Source organism: Stegostoma tigrinum, chromosome 17, assembly GCF_030684315.1.
Source record: "Stegostoma tigrinum isolate sSteTig4 chromosome 17, sSteTig4.hap1, whole genome shotgun sequence".
NCBI lineage: Eukaryota > Metazoa > Chordata > Chondrichthyes > Orectolobiformes > Stegostomatidae > Stegostoma > Stegostoma tigrinum.
The window spans coordinates 25092284-25108339 of NC_081370.1; the positions used below are offsets into that span (position 1 = coordinate 25092284).

The window sequence follows — 16056 nt, forward strand, 5'->3', positions numbered from 1 at the left end:
CTTGTTTGCTCCAGTTGCTTGTCTTTCTTTTTAATTTTCCTCATTTTTTTAAACTTACCTTCTTATTGAGAGCAGCAGCATCATTGGCGGCAATATGAGTTCAGTGCAGAAGCGTGACAAGTTTTTGGATTCTTGATGGTGGAAGCAAGTTTGGGCCCAATCCAAGACCCAGTAGCATCAGCGACTGCATCACCGAGTTTGGACTATGATGCAGACTTGGGTCAGCAGCCAGGTCAAGTTTGAGCCCGTACACTCAACTGCATTGGTGGTGGTTACATCATCGGCAAGGACTCATGGTGGCAGCAGCATTAGTAGAGGCAACATGGGGGTGAAGAATGGCAACTCTGTTCTAGTGGCGGCAATGCAGTAAAGGCAGACTGCTTCATTCTTGGATCAGTGATAATGGGAACTGCAGATGCTGGAGAATCCAAGATAATAAAATGTGAGACTGGATGAACACAGCAGGCCCAGCAGCATCTCAGGAGCACAAAAGCTGACGTTTCCGGCCTAGACCCTTCTCTAGGCCCGAAACGTCAGCTTTTGTGCTCCTGAGATGCTGCTGGGCCTGCTGTGTTCATCCAGCCTCACATTTTATCATCCTGCTTCATTCTTGTGTTGTTCTTAGCATCGGGGTGGGGCAAGTGCCCAGATCCAGGTCTATGCTAAGCTGAACATTTCTTTATTTTCTGCCTTCACTTTCTATGTTTTGGTTTATTTTCTGTGTTTCAAACTGGTGCTGGATAATGGCGACACTAAACAATTTTCACTGTATTTGTAACAATAATAAATCAAATCAAATTCATTAATAGTATTCCTTATTTTGCGCAGTTGAGCCAACACAGGCCACATGGATATGAAAAGCAATGAAGTGTTACCATATTATTATGTTTGAATGCATTACAACAATAGTGTGATACCACGACCATGGTAAATTTATTCTGAATTGCTTACACACGTCAAATTGTGAAAATATTGACTGGTAAAACCTTTGCCTTGTTAAAATGCATAAATTATTTTTCATGCTGAGTACGTTATGCACTCCCACGCCGTCTGTCCCTGGAACCACAGTTATCCCACCTTTAAACCTACCTCTTTGGGAAAGCTTTGCGTTACTCGTTGCTAACGTCGCCGATCGTGACAACTTTATATATCTTAAATTTCTAAACAGGTTTGAATATTTCCTGTAAAAACACGGTATGACCAGTCGGACAAAAGTTGTACCCTAGCCTCAACCCGGGTGCAAAGGAAGCGAGGAAAAGGCTGGCAGTGACAGACTTCGGATACAGATGCAGAAAATGCTAGAAACACTGAGCCGCGTCCAGAAAAACTGATCAACATCCATTCCGTGGAAGCGGGAAGAGGCTGCCACCTATCAGCGAGCTCAGATCTACCTTCTCCAGAATTAACCGATCACAGGGCCCAGAATACCAGAGCCGGTGAAGGAGCAGCCTATCGTAGCTTTGTGATTGCAGGCTGTACCCCGAAAAAGCCAATCGTAGCGCTTATGGGTGTAGACCCTTCCCAGGAGCAGCCAATCGTGGAGGCCCGCACGCCGGCACTGCGCGAGAATTAACCGATGGCAAGGCACTGAGCTCATTTCCCACCCCTTCCTCCAGCCAATGAGCAGGAGTCGTGAGCGGCCCTTAGCCCAGTTGATGTTCCGCCGCCCAGAGAAGGAGCTGTGAACGGCTGTAGGGGTAGTGGCAGTGGTGGACGAGAGTGTGGCTTGGCTGGATTGGACATGGCGGCTACAACCGTCTCCACCCAGAGGGGCCCGGTAGGTTTCCTCTTCTTATTTTCCAGTTATGGGTGATGTGAGACTACGATCTCTGCGGAGTGTGCGGCCTTGTCAGGGAGTAGGTGTACTGACTGAGCTCTTGGGCTTGGCTGCGCCAGATCCTACCCGCAGCTGGCTGCCGTCCCCGTGTCTTGTCCCGTCCTTCCTGTTTTTGTAATGCTCCTTTTTTAAAAAAAAAGTTCATCTTGGAATATACAGACAGAAAGATCCTGAGGATGTTTACTGTCTTCTGATATGTCTTAAGAACGTTTAAAGGGCCAATCAGGAAAATAACTGGACAGATTGCTTCAGAAACATTTCCATCAGTATAGGATAGTTACGTAGAGATATTAGGAACTGCTGATGCTGGAGAACCTGCGATAACAAGGTGTAGAGCTGGATGAACACAGCAGACTTATGTTTCGGGTCTGGACCCTTCTTCAGGGTCTAGGCCCGAAACGTCAGCTTTCGTGCCCCTCTGATGCTGCTTGGCCTGCTGTGTTCATCCAGCTCTACACCTTGTTATCTAGGACAGTTACGTAGCGTCTCGATGACGGTGATCCCACTGTTTGGAAATAGAATTCGCTTATCCTGACGTTCTTGAGTGTTTATCATGTTGGTAATGTGCCGAATAGATAAAAAGCATCTGTTGTAGGGTTGCCAACGTTGGGTGTATTCCTCGTGGTTTCATCACACAAGTCCTACCTTGTAACATCCCAAGTTCTACCAAAACACACTGTCCCGTGCTGATGATATTGGTTGCCCAATTTATTAGTCCTCGTTGCGCACTGCCTTCCGAGATTAATTGGAAAGTGAGCAATGTTAATCACCGTATTATGTGATTCTTGACTGTTCGAGAATCTCAGGAAGCTCATGGTGTGGAAAGTCATTAGGTTTATTAGTTTCTGAAACAGCTATTTGAGCACTTTATCTTCGTGTCAATCTCCTTTCTTTTGGTACATTGTTTCTGTTTAAATAATTGTCCGACGCTCTCTTGAATACTTCCATTACTGGACAATGCGTTCCAGACTCCACCTACTAACTACTTGAGGGGGAAAAAAGTTCCCTGCATTTTCTTCTTTTGCAAGCCATTTTGAAACCATGCCAGCTGATTCTTGATCCTTCTGGAAGTGGGGACAGTTGCTTCCGATCCACCCTGTCTCGACCCCTCATGGTTATCAAAACTATTAAATCTCCTCTTAGCCTTCTCTCCAAAGAAAACAGTCCCAATGTCTTCATTGCCTCCCCAAAACTGAAGTGTTTCATCCCTGAAACCATTTTTTTTTTGCAAACCTCTTCAGTCTTTCTGGTATATTCACAGCCTTCCTATGGTGTGGCACATGGAGCTTGTATACTCCAAGTGACATCCGAGTACCAAGGAATGACCATCTCTAAGGAGAGAGAATCTAACATTGACGTTCAGTGGCGTAGCCATTACTGAAACACTCAATCAACATCTTGGGGGTTACCATTGATCAGAAACTGACGTGGACTAGTCATATAAGTATAGCAGCTGGGTCAGGAGCTGGGAATCCTGCAGTGTGTAACTCGCCTTGTAACTGCCTAAAGCCTTTCCACCATCTCCAAGGCAAAGTCAGGGAATTCTTCTCACTTCCCTTGATGATTGCAGCGCCAACACTCAGGCTTGATACCATCCAGGACAAAGCAGTCCACTTGAATTGGCATCATTTTCACAATCATTCAGTCCTTCCACCAATGACGCTTAGCAGCAATGTGTAATATTTACAAGATGGTCTGCAGGAATTCACCAAGGCTCCTAAGACTGAACCTTTCAAACCTATACTCGCTAACATCTAGAAGGACAAGGGTAGTGGACATGTAGGAACACCATCTCCAAGCCACTTTCCATCCAGACTTGGAAATATATTGCCATTCCTTCAGTGTCATTGTTTCTAAATCCTGAAACTCTCTCCCTAATGGCATTGTGGGTGTGGCTTCTCCATACAGACAGCAGTGGACACATTTATACTTTGTCTCCATGTTCTTTGTGCCAGAATGTATCACTTCACACCTGTATGTTGAATTTCATCTTCCGACCATCATTCCAATCAAGAACTTTCAATGGTTTACGAAGCCAGAACACAAGCATATAGTTCAAGATACCACAGGATTTAAACTTGTACATCGCCACAAAGCTGCCTTGCCTTGACCTCAGCAGGCTTGTTTTCCACCGCCTTCAAGCTGTATTTCCGTTCATAGACTGCTTTTTTCCAGTGATATTGCCAAAAGACTCACCATCAGCAGCGACCCTCATGGGATGTCGAACAGCTCCCCAGATGGATTATTCTAGACAAGGGGGTGACGTTTCTGTGACGTGTTGTCCTGTGGGTGAATTCATCCATGATCCCATTTCTTGGGCATTGTTCAGGGTTGTTTTGGAGTTGGAAGTTTCAATTCATCCTGCCGAAGAACGCATTCCATTCACACCTCTCGATTGCAAGCACTTTGAGCACATTAGAAATTGGAAATTTGGAAAATTTTGCCACCTTGGTTTTTTTTTTTTGACGCCATGCCCTGTTTTAATGGTGTATCTACCGCTATGTTGTTGCATCGTATCGCTAACTCTAAGAAAGTGTGTAAAGTGATGCTGCGAATGCCTTTAATTTCCTTCTTTGCCTTGACCTCAGCATGTCAACTGCTCAAAGCATTATTGCTAAGATTCGGAATTCCGTGTCGACTTTTAACCTTTTGAGACGTTTTTGTTATCCGTTTGACTGACTTGCAAAAATGTCCTTCAGTCTCCTTTTTGTTTTAAAATGGTAAATGTTTGAATCTGTTTTTTAAAAGTAACGATTTTGTTTTTTTTTGAAAGCTGTACTACAAAAATGCAGTGTCCTATCATTCAGTATATATTGATGCAAAATGTGCTGTTATTTAAACTCACTTGACATAATGAGTGTTTTCAAAATTGGCTGGTATAGATTTAATGGAAGAATCCTTTCCATTATCGCCTGTGTTTCATTTCATAGTGCAGTATGGCGACAAATCAATTCTTCTACTTTACAATGTATCAGAAACTGCTGGAGTTCTCTAGGTACCAAAGTTACTGTACTGCTTAAGCCATCACCTAACAATGTGAACCAGTGAGTATTGTAATAGAGACTGGTAGATTTGAATTATGAAATCAGGAAAGCATAAGCATTTTAGTGGGCTTTGCCATTTTAAGGGTATGGGCTGACACCACCTGGTAATTATTCCCTTTTAAGGCTGTCGAGTGGTGTGATGAATGTGGCTGAATAACTAGTCTAGCATTTATGATAGAGGGCGTTTAGAGGGTGCCATGGTGGCTCAGTGGTTAGCACTGCAGCCTCGCAGCACCAGGGACCTGGGTTCGATTTGAACCCTGGGTAACTGTCTGTGTGGAGTTTGCACATTCTCCCCGTGTTGCGTGAGTTTCCTCCTGGTGCTTCGGTTTCCTCCCGCAGTCCAAAGATGTGCAGGTTAGGTGGATCGGCCATGCTAAATTGCCCGTAGTGTTCAGGGATGTATCGGTTATAGGAGGATGGGTCTGGGTGGGATGCTTCAAGGGGCGGTGTGGACTTGTTGGGTTGAAGGGCCTGTTTCCACACTGTAGGGAATCTAATCTCATCATGATATTGGCATTGGCCTGTTACTGGGTAATAATATTTATGATGTCTTACTGCCCGTTGATGTGAAAACATTTTGTACTGCGTTGAAGGTTTTCATTGGAGAATTGCCACAGGACTTCCTTCGCATTGTACCAACTCAGCAACAGCAGCAAGTACAACTTGATGCACAGGCTGCTCAACAATTACAATTTGGAACAAGCATGGCTACTGTGGGTCGATTGAGCATCACTGTGGTACAGGTAGGGAATGTTTGTTTCTTTCTCAGTAAAGGTCAAGTTGCTAGCTAAGAGCAGTGCAATTGGTGAAGGACCCAACTATGTTCCCACAACTTGATGCGTTTGGATTTTGAGATGTGCTAAATTATGCACTACCCTTCATGACAGTAAAGTGCTTCTGCACTTGAAACATAAAATGGTTTATCTCACCTGTGTGAACTAAACTTGGAACTTAATACAAATCAAATTGATGTACCGCAGTCTGTCTCTGGACCACATTTTTGTACTTTCAGTCTGCTACCTGAAATTTCTCTTGTAGTGGAAAAGATTGATTGAGAGAATTTCACGAGTAGTTTTATTTTCAAGAATTCTATTCTGAATCGTATATTTTCTGTAAATTATGGATTCAGAAGAAGGAATTTTAAAAACGTGTCCCTTTTCACTTATTGAGCAATTTCAAATAAAATCTGCAGAAAGCATTTTAAAAACTTTCTCCAAAATTATGAGAATAGTTTTATTACATCTGAAATCACTGAAGAGGCATACTTTTTTTTGAAGAGTTTGATTATTCTTGGATTAATAATTCTTAAACAACAGTTGCAAATAGGAATTATTTTGGAATTCTAGTAAATATTATTGGAGCATAATCGTAGGAACACTAATCTGCAAAGAATTAATAAATCAATAGCCTTTTCTTTGGAGAATTTTGAAATTCAGTAATGTATAACTGTATTTGTAAGGATCATGCTGTGATCCCAGTAATTTTTCCACCAATTAGGGGTATTAAAGGTTTATTCAGAAGTTATTTTCTTCATAAATTTCATAGATTAATGTAAGTATTAATATAAATTGTATGGCTGACCAGTTGTAATAATATACAACTATTGTTTTGCTTGGCCATTGCTCTGACCAGCCAGTTCCAAATGTTTGTTTCTGGAAAGTTCCCAGAAACTTTCTAACCTGCACAAATATTTATGAACAGACTGCTCAAAAAAAATTCAGATGTTTAGTCCAGCAACACCATAAACATGTCACTTCAGTTTCTCTGTTGTGTGAACCAGTACTTGATTTCAAGACTCTTCTGATGAATTGAGCATTATTAATTCAAAATTAGATATAGGAATGGATGTTGATGTTAAGAATTAATTGCTTTGTGTACTTAGCTGTTAATTGTAAATATTTTCACTTTTCTCCATCTGCACTCTTTTCCACAAGTTTAGAATGTTTTAAAAGTTGTACTCCGCAACTGTCAGATTTTTAAAAAAAAATTGCACATGTGACAGCACTTGCCTGGAGAGTAATAGATGGCTCTAGTTTGAGTGACTATTTAGCTGTTAAGGTAAACTGTGATATATCTATTAAGAAATGCAATATAAATGGCAGGTCAAGTGATATGTTGCAACTACAGTCTGTGGAGCTGATGCCTAGCTGTGAGATTCATAATAATCACATCTGCTGTAAATATTTGCAGCTCAAGGATCGTCAGATCAGGGTTGATGAACTTAAGCCCCGACTGCAGATGCTGCCCTACATAAGGGGGAGAAATTATACAAACACTTTGTTTCTGTCCCAGAAAGCGGTTGCACCCCTGCCTAAGTTCTGTACATTAGACTTTTCTTTCTGTAGTTTAAAATAAGATTGTGACTGTGACTTGACATTCTAAATATATTTAATAGCAACATTGTGTAATTATGTGCAGGGCTTAAAAGAAGTCAATTAACCTTCTTCTCCAGTTGAAAGTAGGCCAAGTTACTCCATCTTCACTGTGCCCTCTACCTCATGCACTGCTCTCTCTGTAACCCTACCTAAAATTTCAAAATGCTTTGACATTCTTTTGTTAGAAGACAACCTTGTACAAAATTGCTGTTTGTGTCCAATTCAAAAAAGTTGCTATCTTGATCTTTTATAGTTGTATTTTGCAATGACATATCAGCCCCGAACAGTGTTTAATGTTTGGCATTGAGACTTGTTAGAGATTAAATATTGCATCAGAAAATGTAATTATTTTCTCACTTGTTGTTATTAGTTTTGTTTTGTCCTTCCTGTAGCAAAAAAGATGAAAGCCATCACAGCCTGGTCTAGTATTCATTTGCTTCAACAGCGGCACAAAGTTGCATTTGCTTCGTTGCTTTGTAGTATCGGTGTGTATACACAAATGGGAAAGATTTTTTTTGTGTATGTAGTTTGGACTAAATTGTAGTATATAAATAGCGAATTGCACATCCTTGAACACCCAATCTAAACCATGATTGGCAGAAATGTCTTTGCCAGTTAAGAAAAGTTACAGCTTGATTTTTAGCCCCTTTGTACTCCCTTTTACAATGGATAACTTGGATGACTTGAAGTTCTGAGAAAGAGATCGAATGCTGTCTTTGTCTTGACAGGGCAGGAATTTATTCAACTGGAATCTGGTAAAACTCCTCCAAATCTTCTTTGTGTAAATATGACTTAATTCTGTCTGTCTAGGCAAAACTGGCAAAAAACTACGGGATGACACGTATGGATCCTTACTGCAGAATACGTCTTGGATATGCAGTATATGAGACACCTACAGCACATAATGGAGCAAAAAACCCAAGATGGAACAAAGTCATTCAGTGTACTGTGCCACCTGGCGTTGATTCATTTTACTTAGAGATATTTGATGAGGTGAGTTTCTAAACAATTCTTTAAATTGCATCATTCACATTCCCATTGATTTCAGCATGGTAAACTGTTAAACAGTTAAAAGTACTTTACTTGAAATGTTAAGTTTTTAGGAGTACTGGATTATTAGATAGTGGACCTGCACTTGAACTGTCAATTTGATTTTTTTTTTTGTTTTCAATAATTTCTGATATTGAAACTTGTATATTACATACTATCATTTTACACAGTAGGGAAATGTCTAAAATCTTGATTTCAGAAGTCAGTAACACACTCAATGCATGTATTAGAACAATCCCCAAATGAGCTGCAATTTACACAGGAAAGCTCAAATAGTGGTCTGGGATCTGCTAAGGTTTAGTAGTTGCTTATAAAGTTGCCCTGAGGTGGAATGGCAGATCTTAAGCCAAAGAAAGACAATTGTTCTGTTGTGTTACTTGTTTTGTATTATTTTACAGGACTTTCAGGGTAATTGATAGATCCAGTAGTGTTCAAAAGTTATACACGTTCACTTTTTTCCATATTATCACCTGTTGTGATTTGAACCTTACTGTTTAAAAGCTCTTGGCATAGACTACTTGCTTGTTATTCCATCAGTGTACATTTTCTATTGAAACATGTTTTATTATTTGCAGCGGGCTTTTTCCATGGATGATAGAATTGCTTGGACTCACATAACTATCCCAGAACTACTAAAAGAAGGCAAAGTAGTGGATGAGTGGTACAGCCTTAGTGGAAGGCAAGGTGATGATAAAGAAGGAATGATCAACCTTGTTATGTCTTATGCAGTAAGTGACACATTTTAGATTTTTTTTATTTTAAAACTTGTTTATGTGAAAGTCTTGATGGACATTGCATTTCAGGAACTGTTTAATAGTTTAGCATTGCAATTTGAGGTTAAAAATGTAACTTAGATTTTCAGTGATTTATAGGTGACATTTAAAGACATTGGGTACATTGTCTAATTTTTCAAAATTATTTGTAAGCTTATAGTCATTTGGTAGTATTGCTGAAAAAAATGCATTATCTCAACTTTTCATCTTGCACCTGCCTCAATCACTGAGCACTATAAATATTGTTTTGCCTTTACTTCGTTTTTTTTTGTAGCTTGCACTGATGCTTGCAAGATACAAATTTTGGTAAAATGTTTTTTCTTCAATACCAAATGAGACTAGTAAGCTTCAGTGTTCTTTTTATATAGTTATTACAACAAAAGCCAATATTCAATCACTGATGTCAAATGTTTTGACAGAGACCATGGAGTTATTTAAATTACGATGTTAAAAGGGGAGTAGATGAAGTCTGGTAAATAGAAGGAAATTTAGTAGGTTAAAGCCTTCAAGCAAAGGGTTGTGCAAATGCAAAGTGCGTTGCCCCAGGACGTCATGTTTACTGAATCAGACACTGCAATCCACAATATGTATAAACTGGTGTTATTTTAAGTTTTTTTTTTAAATCTTGTGTAGTCCCACATTTATGTTGGTAAGACAATAAATGTTGCTGTGGGTTTTTTGTATGTAAACTGCCTATTGTACATTTTTTTTGTGCAGCATTTTGTTCACAATTCTTTGAAATATTTCAAATTGCAAGGCATGTCCTTTAAGTTTTCAAAATGTTTGTGTTCTATCGAAATCTGAGTTTCCTTTGAGAATTTGTCCCCTTTTTTTATTCAGATAATCTATCATCTGTATATGTTTTACTTATTACCCAGTTGAAACAAGAGTTGAGTGGCACAATTTGATTTTTCAACTTAATCCAATCTTGCAATGCCCTTAAATTTTTCCACTTTGTTTTTGGGAGGAAAATACTTTTAACTCAATTTTTCATTGCATTTCACAGACATTGCCACCAAACATGTTGGTGCAGCCACAGCCAGTAGTGTTAATGCCCACTGTGTACCAACAGGGACTAGGATACGTGCCTATTACAGGTATGATTAAGCTTTTCTAACCTTTTTAAGGTGAGGCAGGAGTCTCTTGGCAATTCTCTCCTATTTCTTTGCTAACAGAAGCATGGAACATTGTTTGTTTTTGTCGAGGAAATGGTTGAAAGAGATGTTCATTGCTTTCTAACTAGTCACAATCTACTTTAGCTAGTTTTTAAATGAAATTTAAAATAAACATTTATGATGCCAAGGGGAGGCAATGGCCTAGTGGTTTAATTGCTGGACTGTTAACTGAGAGACCTAGGTAATGTTCTGGGGACCAAGATTTGAATCCCATCGTGGCAGATGGAATTTTAATTCAAGAAATACCTGGAACCAAGAGACTCATGATGACTGTGAACCCATTGTCGATTGTCAGAAAAACCCATCTGGTTCACTAATGTCCTTTAGGGAAGGAATCTGCCATTCTTACCTGATCTGGCCTACATGTGACTCCAGACCAACAGCAATGTGGTTGACTCCTTTCTGGTGTGCTTCAACACCAGTTGCTGAAGGTAAGCGTGAAGGTGCAGCAGTTGATCAAGAAGGCAAGTTGGCCTTCACTGTGAGAGTGTAGAGTACAGGAGCTGGGATGTGTTGCAGTTATACTGGACCTCGGTGAGGCCACTCCTGGAATATTGTTTGGTCTCCTTTCCTGAGGAAGATGCGGTTGCTGTTGATGGAGTGCAGCATAGGTTTACCAGGCAGATTTGAGGGATGACAGGATTGATGTATGAGGAGGGAATGACTGACTGACTAGGTTAGGATTGTTTTTGCTGGAGCTCGGGCAAATGAGCCAGGGGTCACAGTCTGAAGATTCAGGGTAGACAATTTAGGATCGAGATGAGACATTTCTTTACCCAAGAGCAATGAGCCTGTAGAATTCATTACAACAGGAAGTAGTTGATAGCAGAACATTGGAAGTATTGAAGAGGTGGCTAGATGTAGCATTTTGGGGCAAATGGGATCATAGGTTATGGGGAGTAAGCAGGATTAGGTTATTGAGTTGGACAATCAGTCGTGATCATGATGAATGGCAGAGCAGGCTTCTTGGGCTGCATGGCCACCTCCTGCTCCTATCTTCTATATTTCTGTGCATTTCAGTGATTAGGTTTTGTTTTAGAACAGAATATTTTTCCTTATTTCCTGTTAAGCATTGAAGTTGAAAATGCATGCCTCGTTTAATGGTATTGGGTCTGCTATCATTCGTCTGATTGTGCCTTGGCCAGCTGGACTTAACGCAGCTTTGACATTTCTTGTGCCTATGTGTGAGGTTCAGAAGCTGAAATGTGAGGCACCAGTAACTGTTTAGGGACTGTTAACTGCTCTGAGACGCATAGTATTTCTCCAACAGAAGAATTGGTTTGAAATACATTAACCTTTTTTACTTTTTGAATGCCAAAGGAATTGAGGAATATGTGATTTTTAAAATAAAACAAATTTTTCTTTTAATGCACGTTATAAATGAACCACCTAGTGTGACACAGTCTGCTCCAGCATATGGCACAATTCGATACTTCAACTTCATTCAATCTCAATACCTTGCAAAGTCATGCAGGATATCCAGCATGCCTTAGCCACCTATTTCTGAAGGCTCTGATGTTCTGAGCAACTGATGTCCCAGTTGTCTGTGTAAAAATAGGCATTGAGTTGTTGCATTCTTAAAGCTTGCTGCCTTTGGAGGCACAAGAAGTACTAGCAGCTCCCACAATTAAAATCAAATTTCAGTTTGGCCCTGAGAATCTGCTTGAATTGTACTTTCTTGGTAGGAAATCCATTTCAGGCCCAAAAGCAGACCGAAACTGAAGAAACTTCATCCTTATTAGCTTGTGAAGCACCTACTTCAGTGGCAGAAGTATTAAGCCATGGAACAGACAATATTACTGGTTCAAGACTCAATTATGTATTGCTATGCTCCCATCATGAGCTAGTATTCAATAGACTTGTTATTCAATACAAGCATTTAAAAACAGCTTGCAGCACAGGAGCATCGACATGAAGCTGTGATTTAAATGTCTATTTTTCTGCACTGTATTGGTTTGATTTAATGTTTATATTTTGGGGAACTGATTTAATATTAAATGTAATCATTCCTTGATTGTTCACGAGATTATTTTCTTGCTGCATGCAACTAATACAGATTTTGGCAAGTGCCACACTGTTTAAAAGGGTCCAAAAGTTCTTTTCTGTCTTTATTAATATTGTATTATTGGCAATTTAAGACTGCATTTTGGGAGTTGAGCTTAATTTACTTTTTGTAAAGTATCTTGTATCTTTGTAGAAAGTGTCACCCTTCCCATCTCTCACTCCAACCCTCTAGACACAACCGTTTTTTGTCTTTTTTTTTTCCCCACCATGGCATCTGCCTCACCCCTCTGATCTGTGGTCACTGGGACATGTACCTGATAATGACATAACTGTAAATGGAGTGTAGTGGTGGTATTGGTGCTAGACACTTTCTGCGCTGACACAATAAGATGATATCTGTAGCCGCATCGGCACATTTGCAACAGCTATATTGCATTATTGATAATCACTACATTTGTTTTAAAGATAAATCTGAGTTGTGGTTTATACCCTGCAATGCATTAGATAGTAGTAATAGTTGTGGTTTGTAATAAGTTCATTCATGTAAAAGGAAATTGGATATGATTTGCTTTCTCACTAATTCTAAATTTTCAGACATGTTATTAATGTTGCTTCTTGGTATTTTTGCGCTTTAATTTCCTTATTACCTACTTCAGGGCTTGAGTATTTTGCTTTGGGTAAGTTTTTTGAGTGGCATTTGCTACCTTTCCTCACAGGCTAAGTCTATGCATGAACACACTTAATATGTCATTTGCTTATGTATTTTAAACTGGCTGTTGCTTAAGCATTCTATATAAGATCTCAATAAAGGATCAATGGTTGGCTTCACGTTTTAACATATCTGATTTTGATAATGTATTGCTTTTCATATTAAATTTGCACCGGCAAATAAATTACAATATACTTGAGCTTCAAAGTCTGTCAGATAAAATTGGCTAACTGATATTTTACATTTACAAACTTACTGAAAATTCAATAGGCTGTTTTATTTATATTACTAATGTTCCATAGAACTGGTATCAGTTGTATAGAGGATGAAATTGAAATTCACTTTTACCTGTTCAAAAATAAATTGACCTCCTCAATTATTTCAATATGTTTGTATTTTATATATGTCAAAATGTGTGGTACAAGTAGTCTACACGAATGAATTTTCACAAGAAATGTTTGCAGCTGGTTCTCTGTATTCTGTTTCCTTAAGTTTTTCTTTAAACATGTTTTTGGAATCACACCTGGAATCCCTAGTAATATTGTGGCTTTGTTTTAAAGTGCATTGTTTGTACAAAAGCACAGTACTTTCGGCAGAGGAGATTTTAAACTTTTGAGTACTGATTTTAACATAACAAAAATTATCAAAATAATCTTACTTGAAAGTAAATACTACAATGTGTATGAAACTTGAAGCTTGCCATTAAAATATCATCTCTTCCATCAGCATTGAATTTTCATAATCCATAAACTGGACCAAGTAGACTGGAATTGCTAGCGTTAATACAAATTAATAACCAAATAACTTCAAATAATAAAAATTGAAATACCACAAAGTACGGATTACAGTTGTAATAGTGTTCTGCAATTAATGGATTTATTTTAACTTCCTGTAATAGATCAATCCAGTCTGATGTCCCTTAGTGGATTATTTTTCCCTCTGTTTTAGCATTTGTTAAACTACCTCTATGAAACATCATGCTTGTGGTTTAAAAATCACATGCTAAGTTATTTTTCATATCATTTGCTCATGTTTTCATTCTGTCCTGATTCCTGGAATACTATCAAATACCATTTCTTTTATTTGCCAGGAGTGCCAACAGTGTACACACAAGGAATGATTCCAGTTGCAGCACCAACACAGGTATCTGCTCCTCAAAATCTGTACAGTGAGGAAGATCTCAAATCCATCCAGGATATGTTCCCTAACATGGACAGAGAAGTAATCCGGTCAGTGCTGGAAGCACAGAGAGGCAACAAAGATGCAGCAATTAATTCTTTGCTCCAGATCAATGAAATATCTTAGGAATGTGTGCAGTCACTGTCCATATTGCCAAGGGCCATAATAACTGATGTATCTCTGCAACAAAGACTTTGAGCTTTCTCTGTCAATCTTTCTTGTTTACATATGCACGTGTCCGATAAACAGCACATTGTACAAAGTTTGTAACTGTATTAAACATAGTTCTGCAATCTCTAAGTGCATATGCTTAAGTTCAGAAAGGCTGCTAAATTCATATATTGTGGTTATATACTAATTTGACCCACTGAGCTTAGTTGAACTTCATGCTTACGTCTTTGAAGTACATCTGTTGTGGATCTGATGGCATTTAATGCTGATTGTCCACCTGTCAAGTGCTTTGAAAACTGTCTTTTCTTAGAGTTTATTAAAAATGTGCATTAATTGGAATTTTGCAGCTAGTTTTACTCTGAACTGGAGTTTAAATTATGTACAGAAGCAATAGCTACTTACTTTTTACAATCTTCCATGCACATACACAACCTGATATACACGTGCACCCACACCCCCAGTAATAAGTAGCCTTTACCAACGACACACTCTGGGGAAAATTACTTATTTCAGTTAGTCACACTACATAAAAGTTGCCCTCACTCCCAGAATTATGCAACCAGATCAAGCTCAAGTAATTATTAATACATTTTATTCCTGTTCCCTTCTTCCATTTGATCTCCAGGCAATCTTTCAGATCATATTAGATGACAAAGATAAAGATCACTTTAATTGTACTTTTTATTTTAATTACTTGTGCCTCATGCCCCTTCACTGCTCTCCTACTTCATCTGCTCTTCTTTCTTACTGTGCTTCTTCCTTTTTAATGTTACTTTTTATTATGGTACATCACCTTTTTTTAAAAACTTTGGCGGAAAGTGTCGTCTCCCAGCCCAAGCCCAGTGATCAATTTGGCTTACATTGCCCTGATCTGGTGGTATGGCCTGGTGGAGTGGTCTCCTAGTGTGGTAGTATTGTTCAAGAGGGGCAGGTCCCTAGAGTAGCATTCATATCCTGGAATGGAGGTCTTTTGGCAGCTTCAGGGTACTCCAGCAGCCTTGGACAGATGTCCTGGCCTTGCTTCGGAAGTGGCTTCGAGGACTTTCTGAAGGCCTAGGGCCGAGGTCTTGTTTTAGTGTAGCGTTGAGGGGCGGTTTCAGCTCCTCAATTTTCCAGTGTACTCTGAACCTAGATGTTGTCATTTGAACTTTTTTTGTTTGCTGTTACTTATGACTTCTGTCATTAACTTGGGTGCTGTGGTACGGTGATGTATGAAACATCTCTCTTTTTTTCATAAAAATATACATGACAATAAATTGCTATTCTATGAAGTCCTTGGAACTCTTCCTAAAATGCAATGGAAGAGAGTCTGAATTGAGACAGATCAATAGATTCTTGCTAGGCAAGAAGGTGAAAGTTTATCAGGGGCCTGAGAATGTGGCTTTAAGCTTCTACTCAGATCAAGGATCTTAAAATGTTGGAGCAAGCTTGAAGGGCAGAATGGTTTACTACATTTTTATGTCTTTAATCCCATTCACTTCAGTCTTTTCCAGAAATCTCCTCCAAGTAGCCATGTCAAAAGTTCTTTTTTTCCCCCAAGTTGTACACATCACTTCTGCATATGTTCCAATCATTTACTATCAGAACTTGTGTGTTGTAAAACAAGTTTTTCTAATTTGCATTGTCTGCTTTTAAGTAGTTTCTGTTAATTGAGATTGCATTTCAATGAGCTGTCAAACTGAAGCCCTTTTTGCCAGCTCAAGTGTATGTAAAAGATTTTCATGACACTTTCTGGG

General features: G+C 39.1%; 1 protein-coding gene across 2 annotated transcripts; it reads left to right on the forward strand.

Annotated features, from left to right (window-relative positions):
- The first annotated feature begins 1606 nt into the window (after positions 1-1606).
- tollip (toll interacting protein) lies at positions 1607-15576 on the forward strand. Of its 2 annotated transcripts, XM_048545714.2 has the most exons (7): positions 1607-1777; positions 5478-5627; positions 8070-8252; positions 8885-9037; positions 10089-10179; positions 12918-12938; positions 14061-15576. In XM_048545714.2, the coding sequence occupies exons 1-7, from the start codon at positions 1742-1744 to the stop codon at positions 14273-14275; spliced, it is 849 nt and encodes a 282-aa protein (XP_048401671.1). In that variant the 5' UTR covers positions 1607-1741; the 3' UTR covers positions 14276-15576. The 2 variants fall into 2 exon arrangements, with proteins under 2 accessions (XP_048401671.1, XP_048401672.1); XM_048545715.2 differs by lacking the exon at positions 12918-12938.
- Positions 15577-16056: the final 480 nt, after the last annotated feature.